Below are 10,110 nucleotides of genomic sequence, written 5' to 3'. Positions count from 1 at the left end.
ACCCTGACACAATTCTGTGTGGCAGTGATCAGCTCCAGCTGAATAGCACTGGGCCTCTTGAGACAGGAAACGGGCTTTTCCAGTTCCTTCAGGGTTCTCTACTCACAGAGTGTGGGCAGGCGTGGAGCCCGATGATTGCACTTGTGTTATTTGATAGGCTCTTGTGAACATTGAACATGAATCCCTGGGGAGCAGGGCAAGGGCTATATCTAAAACAGTGCCCAGCATATATTGGGAGCCCAGTAAGAACAGCGTTGAATGACTGCTGTGGATCTTGTTACATTCATTGATTGTTACATCTTGAGTGTTGAAGCGTGGTTATCCGGATCATTACAAAGAATTGCTTCTAACCCCTTAACTTATTATAATTGATTGTGGTTTAATAGATTGTTCATGAGGGGAGAGAGAGACAGAGACAGAGACAGAAACAGAGACAGAGACACAGGGAGAAACAGCCCCCTCCCAAATATAGTTAATCAGTTTTTCACCAGAAAGACTCTAGTTTTCCTCTAAATGATAAACATTTATTAGTCTATGGAATTAACCTTTTCATCATTGGTTCAACTCTCATTTTATATTGACTTTACACAATATTTTCTTTTCTTTGCCTTTAATTCTCAGTTTGGTAAACTTAGAGGAAAGTAGGTGAGAAAACTGTTTTTTAATAGTTCTTTGTTTCCATAAATGCTATACTTACATACGTAGAAATTATTAGAGTGATTTGAATTTTTTCATTATTTATAGTGCCTTGGTCTGATCCATAGACAGACAATAAATTTAAAAAGGGAAGAGAATATCAGTAAGAGAAGGAAAAAGGTAATAAAAGAAAAATTATTATACCACAGCCCTTAAAGGATAAGAATTTGGGTTTACTTTGATTGTACTCTTCAACACAGCTGCACATAATAAAAATATGAGAGAACATTCTATAAAGAAGCCAAGAGAGAAATCCCAATAACCAGTGTAATGAAGGGGCTTGATTTCATAGGCCCCCGCCCCCTTGCATTCTATGTGGTTGTATTTCATTCTAGAGCAGAAAGAATCCAGGAAGTAGAGCTAATAACAGGGTCAGAAATGATGTCTCCAGACAAACTTCAGATGGAAAATTATAAAGGAGAACGTCTGAGTCTTCATAAAGTCCTCCTACTCCCCGGTAGGAGGAATGGACTTTGTTCATTCACTCATTCATTTATTCATTCATTCAAATTGAACAAATGAATGAACAAATGAATGAACTATATAAAAAAGGACCCGGGGCGGGGGAAAAGCAGAAAAAAGTGAGGCATGTGGCTGGGGATACAACTACACTCGTATTTTTTCTGGAAAATTTTGTTTGCTTCTTACTATACATTATGGAAATTTTCAAATATAAAAGAGAGAATGGTCCAGTGAACCTCCATCACCCTGACAATTCTTAGTCACTCATGATAACAGGGTCGAGAAACTGAAATTTCAAGTTAATCTAAAATAATCATTCTCACAATTTAGTTTCAGCTTCTCTTTATTAAGCCTATTGTGTATCCTTTATGACCTTCTGGGCTGGGAAGATGGGGCCACAGAGAGAAGAAGCTGTGGGCCTAAAAAATCCACAAACATGCTGTTTATACCCTGGATAACCAGAAGTTGAAAGTGTGACTTCTGTGGTTTGCTTTGGCCTCTTATGCCAAAACAATTAGACTGTTGGATGTGAAAGAAAGAAAAAGAAACAGAACCTCTTCAGCTGGGAAGGCAAAATCATCCAAATTCTATGAGGCTAAGCAGTTTCTGTGGCTTTTAGAAACTTGTGTGGCCCAAAGGGGTCATAAATAATTTTTATGGTATAATACCCTTAAAGGACATACTTGGTTTCCCAGGAATTCCTGCCATTCTTATACTCACAAAGGTTCATACTAGTTGAGAAAATCTGTTCGAGCCTGATTTTTCTGCTCAGTACTGCCTCCAGGAAATACTAGACAGTGTCGGGACTCGGCCTACCACTGGGGCTTCTTTAAATGGTGAAATGAACAGATTTGAGGTAATGATTCATTTCTCTACACTTCATAAATCAACTTTTAAGCAAAATCTGCACTGACCCCTCTGATTTCTGTTTTACCAGCATCTTTTCCTTCTGGAATTACATAGAGAGCAGTCAAACGTTAAAATGCATTTCCGTGGTTATTTTAAGATCTAGAATGGTAAAATTATAGACCCCATAGGAGCCACTGATAATCCATTCATGATATCACACAGCCAACCCACAGAAAGCCCACAGAATGGCGACCTGTCCATTTTCTATGTGGCTAGGTAGGAAGGAAGGGAGTAGGCCTCTCCATAAACCTGACCTCCTGCTTATTTTAAGGTTCAATCAGCATCTCAATATTAGTCATATTAGAAAGACAGATAGTCCCATTGCCTGTATATTTCCAAATATCATAAGTGTATCCCTATCTGCAAAGGTTGCTGCCATCCATTTGCTGGGCTGAATGCACCAGACAGAAGAGCCGTGGGCTCAGGGGGCTGCTGTGTGCCTGGTTTAACCAACACGGCACTTTCCAAGCTCACAGCAGAGCTGCTAGTGGCAGAGGTTCAACCACATGGCTCTTTCTGGGCCTTGGAGACTAGATTCCTCTAAGTGGAGCCCACATCTGGAATGCACCTTTTCTGGCTGGGAGTAGATTATAGGTCAACTAATGACATTTCAGTGGTGCAGATGCCTACTATAAAAAATGCATCCATATCTTTATCTACAATATCACTTAAGTACTTTTTGTGTAAAATTTATCAGCACTTGCGTTCTGGGTTTCACTCTGCTGGTGAATTTTTTATGATGTTGTTTATGGCAAAATAGTGCTGTCTTCTGAAAGCTTTTATCAGATTCCCATGGTGATGTGCGAAACATAGCCAAAGCACAATTCAAATTAAAATTTCATCATCTTTAAAGGCTACTTTTATGAGCTATAAGAGAGCACCTGCCTGGCCCTACGTGGGTACCCCAACATAGAGGGGAGACATGAAGCTTTTCTTGCAGAAGCTTAGAGTCTATATAATACTCATAAAAAATATGTAGAGCAAAGATTATACCATTTTTGTATTCATGGCTTACTTCAAATATAGGAACTTTTGGCAACACACATGAAGTGATTAATAAAAGCAACACCATTACAATTAAGTCACTACTACAATATATTCATGTCTTGCATGATCTGTAAGAAGAATCCTCAGAAATCACACTGCTTGATGTCTGGCTTAAACTGTGCATTGGCCTTCTGTTCTCTGACATACTCATGAAGCAAAAGTTATCGCATTTCAGTAAACGTGACTGTGCTTTGGCGCGGACTTGATATTTTACCAAGCTTCTTTCCTGTGACCTAGCAAGATGCATTGCCCATACTAATCATTCACACCTCGCACTCATTCTACAGACTTTTTCAGACATAGAAAGATAATCTTACTGCCTTCACTAAAAACACTGTTGAAAGATGGATTCTGAGGAAAAGTAGAGAAGGTATCGGACACAAAAAGCAACAGTGAACATAGCCATTGATTAACATACGTTGGTAAAATGAGTTAAATATTGAGTGCTGAAAGATTTTTTGTGTTTTAAACTACAAATAAAGGAAATCAGATACAATTATTTATCAGTTACTTGGGACCAGGGTGCTTAGCATGATACCTTACAAACAGTAGATGTCTTAATTCATAATATAACTAAAGAAACTTGGCATTGTTTGTTGAAGATTGCAGCTGGAATTGTTTAAGCATAATGAGCAACTGATTTTGAGCTACCCCGAATTAAGAATCTCTGAAATAAAATTACAATAAACCATATCGTGGCATCATAGGTGTAAACTATATAAGAAAATTCTAGCTGAACATTTAAAATTAGAATCCCAGTAAAGTTCTGTCTTGTGTTTCATTTCTAATCAATAGCATTAAAGAAATGATAGTCCTACTCAACCTCTTTTTCCCCAGTATTTCTTCAACTAATCACTGAATTCAGTCCTCGTAATTTATGATTTTATAAAATTTATGCCCAGAATTTTTTGTCAAGATAAACTCTCGTAAAATGTCCCATTTGTATAAAATTCAGGGTATCCAATGGTTCCTTAAGTAACTCCCACTGGGGCTAACCTCTGCTCAAAGACATTCTTTGTGCTAATGTTCCAGACATCACACGTAGAAGGAAGGAAAATGATTAGCCAAAAAAACTATCATTATGAGAACTAGTCACTGATAATGTATTCCACTTTTACCTTTGAAAATGTTTGTACAATACTGGGTTGGGCCCAGTGTTTTTACTCTAGAATCTGTAGACATTTATCGGCTTAATAAAATAACCACACAATCTGGCAGCATTCTGCATACCTGGCAGCCCTGCCTGACCTGGAGCCTGGACCAGCACTGGACCCAGCAGATGTGGCTTTCTGAAAGTCTGGAAAGTTGAATTCGGGAAGCCTGCCGAGCACCCCACCTGTGAGCAGTGTGCCTTCCTGGAGGCCAGGTTGAAAGTCCCAGTTTTTTATAAGCCCAGAGAGCCTCTGTTCATTCACAACAGACAAAGAAAACTGAAAGAATTAAAAAATTGACACTATAGACAAAAATTATAATAAATTTCTTTTTACTAAAAGATGCCATATATTTTAAAAGATATTTTTGACAGAGTATGGATGCTACATAGCACTTAACATTATTGTATGCATGAGAGACCTACTCCCTCCCTTATTGACACAGGTTTGGGGACCCCTTCTTCCCTAAAGGGTAAGGGCAACGTAGAGCTCTCAACAGCCTGGACCCTAGGAGGAAGAGGAAGAGGGAAACCGTTTTCTCATATTTTTGTTTTTCCACAAGGTGCTCTTTAATCACAGGACCCAAGCAGTCATGACCCAGTTAGTGAGATCAGACTTCCTGGGCCCGATAATCAGAATCACCCAGTTATATAGGGCAAGGGGAGGAGCAGTGTGATGGAGTGGAATGCAGGACCCTGATGTCCACATCAGAGTACGGTCAGCCCAGCAGGCAGAACATAAGTGGCAATGGACAAGTTGAAGTGTAATGACGTGATGACATCATGCCAGTGAGACTGCAATAGGCGGCCCAGAATCCAGGAGCACACAATATCAAATGCTTATGCTCATAATAGAACCTGGTGACAGATCTGTTCAGAAGCGAGACGCTGTGCCTTAGAAGGGGCTACCTAGGAAGAGCAAGGCAGAGTGCCTGCTTCTAGGATCTAGAGGAATGGGGGGTGCTAAGGAAGCTACTGAGACAGGCTCAGACACGGGCAGTGAACCCGGCTTCAGTTACAGAGTAGAGAACTGAGTGGGCCTGCGCCTTGGACCCAAGGAACAAATACAGTGGTCAGATGGGGCCCTGGAATAGGTCATGGTAGCTGTTCTAATATCTTGAGCCTCTGTGCCCTGGCTTGAAACAATGATTTTCAGATTTATAACTTTTTAAACAAATTAAATCTTATGTAAAACCCAACAAAGCTAAGCAAAATGCAGCTCTTCTGGCTTTGGTAGGCTGGGAGTCCTAGAGCTCTGCCCTTCTGGAACGCTCTCCCCCACCATGGACCTTGTGTGTGCTTCAGCTGTCCTTTTTGCTGGAACTCCTCAAGCCCCTCTTTCCTGGGCCCAGGATTAGCCATAGGATTGGAGAGGGAAGAATGAGAAATATAATGGAGACTTTACTTATTTTATTAAATGAACAAAGCTCAGGGACCACTGTCAACTTGGTGAGAGGTAAGGGGATTTTTTTTTTTAGTGGGTACTATGGGTGCTGAGAATGCCACAAACCACACTATATTGGTTATACATACTTGACCCACTCAAAAGGCTCACCAGGAGTCACCTCAAACTCGCTGTCAGATCCTCAATTCTTCTCCAGCTTCTGGAACCTTCTTTTCTCTACAGGTGGACTGGAGTGAGCTAACACTCATCCAGGCAGGGACATCTCTCAAATCTGGGCCTGCTGTTGGATTCAGAAGAAAATCTCAGGCAAGGGAGATGGATGAGCAAAGGCATGGAATTACCTAATGACACAGTGTTGATGGCTCATGAAGAGTTACCATCTTCTCGGACTCACCAGAAGTTCTTGAAAATGCAGATTCCTAGCATCAAACACTCAGAAAGTAGGGCCAGGGAATTAGCGCTTTTAATGAGTGTCCTAACTCATCCTTATTCTCGCTACATTGTCAATAAGAGCCCTCCAAAGTTTTTGAACAGGGGAGTGATGTGGATGCATTTGCATTTCAGCTAAGTTACTGAGGCAGCTACATGGAAAATGCATTCTGGGAGAAGAGATGAAAGGAAGAGATACTAACTAGCTGGGGAGCTGCTGCATGGGGGCTGCGCTGTGGAATGGGTAGGAGAAAAGGTTAGGAAACCATGTGGGGGTCAAGTTCACGGCCGATCGGGTGTGGAGAGTGAGCGTGAGAGAGCAGTCGGGAGTGAGCCTGGGGATCTGGCTGTAGTGACTGGTTTCCTTTGACCCAGTGGGCCCTTTGGCATTTAAAAGGTGAGGGTTGTTTATCACAATCTGTCCTATAAAGTGTCACAGGAGCAAATTAATAGACGACGTTGCTGTAAGATCAAAGCGGAAGAATTCACATCTGCAAAGAAAATCTAGAGGGTGTTAGTTCACTTTGTAAAATAGTACAGTTCGGAATAAATTTCAGCAAAAATGGTCTGATTTGTTTGCAGTTTGGGAAATGAAATTAAAAGGATTGTCTTAGTTATAAAGAATATCTCATTTCCCTAATAACGTGAGAATATGAGTAGAGTGGGGTCTTATGTGTAGACTCGACCTTACAAGAGGGTTAGGCGTGGGCAGGAGGGAGCACCGCGGGCTGCCCGTGGTATATGTCATGATCCAGGAACCAGATGAGCAAATCATAGATCAAGCGCTGGCAACATCATCAACTGTGATGATGACCTTAGAGCAAAGCTTAAAATAAATATTAGAGGTTTAGTTTAAAGCAACCTTATCCTAGAAGCTGCAAGGAAAGAAAAAAAAATGAAGTTGCACAATCATTTAAAAATATATGTGCTAAGAGAACTTCAGCATAAAAAGACAATCGTAAAACAACACAGGATAGCAAAGTCTTACGCCAAAGATAAAAATCATTAACACCAGGGGACACTGAATGGGGGTCACTGGACAGTCAGAGCAGGACACTGTAAGAGCAGCTGTGTTGACACTTTGTCCGTTCAGTTTTCCAAGAATTTTAAAGGTCACCCACTGAAGGTCTCATTTCCAGTAAGAGTGGACTGTGTGAGCGGCTGGGAGCAGCTTTCTGAGGCCCCTCATCCTTGAGCCACTGGAAAGCAACGTCTCTGTTCGCTCTGGCTAAGCAGGAGGCAGACAAATGCGTAGCTCTTCATAGCTTCCACGTGAGCTTACACCTGAGTCATCTTTTATTTATGTCTTCCTATAGCATTTCCATAAGATAGTTGTGGCCAGCACCATTCATCAGCCTAATGGGCTCAAATGGAACTCTCTGAAATCCCCCCGAGACATGCCTTGATCTAAGAAAAGAAGAATTGTTAATAGCACTTCTTAAACTAGGGATTTATGTCTTCCCATAAATTGACCTTGAGAGGTTATTTGTGGATTCCAATAGGGAACTGGCCTTCTTAGGCCCCTGCAGCTCCTCAGCCCTCCCCACTCCCCACCCCGACTAGCGGATGTCCTCTGTCAGCTCCTATGAGCCCCAGCATCTCTGCGGACAGAATCATGGCTGTGTCTTGGCTTCTTCCTTCTGCCATTTGCTCATTCGTTCATTGAATATTTATTGCACACCTGCTTTGTCCAGGCAGGGTGTTAAGTGCTGGAGACACAGTGAACAGACTGTCTATGCTTGTAGACTCACCACCTAAACAAATGCTGATGACTACAAGTTCTTCTTAAAAGGCAACTGTAAAGTAAAATCAAGAGGTGTAGGTGCTGTGAGTCTCAGAGTGTTTGGTGGGCTTTGTTGCCTCTTCCCTCCTGTGAATACAGGTCTCTCGGGGGCTGACTGTGTTTAGGACAGATCTCTGAACACACCCTCAACTGCCACCCTTTCATTCCATCCTTTGGTGTGAAATCGCAAACTCGGGGGACACACGCTCTGCATCTGACCACACCTGCCACTGGGTGGAATTCCCTCGTGCTCTGCTGTTCACCTAGCTCCTGGCTCCTTCCTCTGACTGCAGCCCGCTTACCGGGTCCCTGTGACCTCAGGCTCAGGTCCCTGGGGACACCAACAGCCAGAGGACCCTCGGAGTATGAAGGAGGAAGGGAGGTCCAAGCATCTTCATGGCAAAGCCAGGTGACCCTCCCACACAAGCTTTGGTTTGTTTTACAATATGTAAATCCCTTTATAGTTTTCTAATGATGAAAGTGAAATACATACATTATAATAAAAGCGAACATTTCAAAAAGGAATAGAGTAAAAGTTCAATGTAGTCTCATCTACTTTTACATTACTGCCGTAAATAACCACTTTAAACAGTTTAATGTTTACCATTCCAGACATGTTTAGGTTTATGTAAACATATATGTTTATTTTATATTGTCCTACATGTTTGTATTTCCAATAATTGACTTGTTTTCATCTGACAATTCATCACGGACACTTTTCAGGATAGTGCATATGGATTCCCCTTATCGTTCCCAGGTGCCCACTTTCCCTGTAAGAATGTACCGCACCTTCTCTGTGTCAGTCTCCCATTAACGAGCATTTAAGTTCTGCCATATTTTGTTGTAAAAACCTTTTAAGGATGAATATCCTTATACATACCTCTCTGTGTCAAATTCTTCTCAGAAAGGTATTTCGAGACTAACAAGCATTTTTAACAGGTTTTTATGCACAGTGAGGCGATATGCATTCCATAGAAACCATACTTTGAATTTTGAATTTTGATCTTTGCTTGGGCAAGTGATATGCCATACGATACTCTCTTATGATGCTGGGTAGTATCAGCGAGATGATTTTGCCCCGCTGGAGGCTAATGTAAGTGTTCTGAGTATGTTTAAGGTAGACCAGGCTAAGCTGTGATGTTCGGTAGATTGGATGTATTACAGGCATTTTCAACCTAATAATACTTTCAACTTAAGATGGATTTATCAAGACATAAGTCGAGGAGCATCTGTATATTCCAACCTGGGAACTGTGCACATCTGCTTCCCACAGTGGACGCAAGTGCTTGGAGTGTTTTTGTTGCTGAATCTGTTTGTTCCAGTTGAATTTGTTATTGTAATTGTGACATTTGTTTAATTAATACACAAGCCAAAGAAGCACGAAGGAGGGAAAGAAAGGGTTAGTGTAAAAAAAAAAGTTTAATTTGTGTTTTTCTTATTCCCAACTTGAACAATTTGAATAACCACCTACCCCAATCATATCAGATACACTGGCTCAGTGGCTGCAACTGATTCATAAACTCCATCAACAATGTGACCATTTGTGAGTTACAGCCACCCCTGATACACTTTGCCGGTACTGTCTCTGGAAAAACACCTTGTAGCTGTTAGGTTTGTTTGTAAGCTGGATTATCTTTTCTCTTTAGAAATACCTAGAAACCAGGCATGTCTTATCTAGGCTATCAGTGTAATCTGTCTTGATAGAAGTTGATGTTTAGCCCTTTTATTTACCCCAGCAAGCCATGATAAGTTCTTGTAATGCCCACGGAGACACCATGTTCAACCTTCATAGAAGAGAAATAGACAATCTAGAAATCACAACTGTTGCCCTTGAAAGTAAGATGTCTGTAAACAAACATCCTGTCACTTTCTAACCTAATATAGCATTAGAAATGATTTTACAGTCCTTACAAAATGTATAAACCCTTTATGTGACTACTGTATGCACTTCATAATTTGTTGGATGTATAGATACACAGAGAAACACATTTCTGCAGGTTTGACCATACAGCGATCTCTGATTGAGTCGGAATGAATTAAGAATATTGAATTCATTCAACAAATATTTGTTAAGGGCCAACTATATACCTACCAGTTGGCTGGTATCTGCTGGGGCCACAACGAGTCACAGTGGGTACAACTGCTCTAGAGTTGTTTGTGATCTATCTAGCTAAAGACTTCAGGTCCCTGGGAAACACAGAGATGCAGTTCACACAACAGAATAAGCAC

General features: G+C 41.2%; 1 protein-coding gene across 1 annotated transcript in view; it reads left to right on the top strand.

Moving 5' to 3' along the window:
- UST (uronyl 2-sulfotransferase) overlaps nt 1-10,110 on the top strand; it is a 280,803-nt gene that overhangs the window by 214,338 nt on the left and 56,355 nt on the right. Inside the window, exons 6-7 of the mRNA XM_023528326.1 lie at nt 5,892-5,975; nt 9,618-9,717. Coding sequence (XP_023384094.1) covers nt 5,892-5,975; nt 9,618-9,717 — 184 coding nt within the window. The remainder of the gene's footprint in view (nt 1-5,891; nt 5,976-9,617; nt 9,718-10,110) is intronic.

This window comes from Pteropus vampyrus, unplaced genomic scaffold (assembly GCF_000151845.1).
Source record: "Pteropus vampyrus isolate Shadow unplaced genomic scaffold, Pvam_2.0 Scaffold24, whole genome shotgun sequence".
Lineage (NCBI taxonomy): Eukaryota > Metazoa > Chordata > Mammalia > Chiroptera > Pteropodidae > Pteropus > Pteropus vampyrus.
This window is presented reverse-complemented; position numbering and strand designations above follow the sequence as displayed.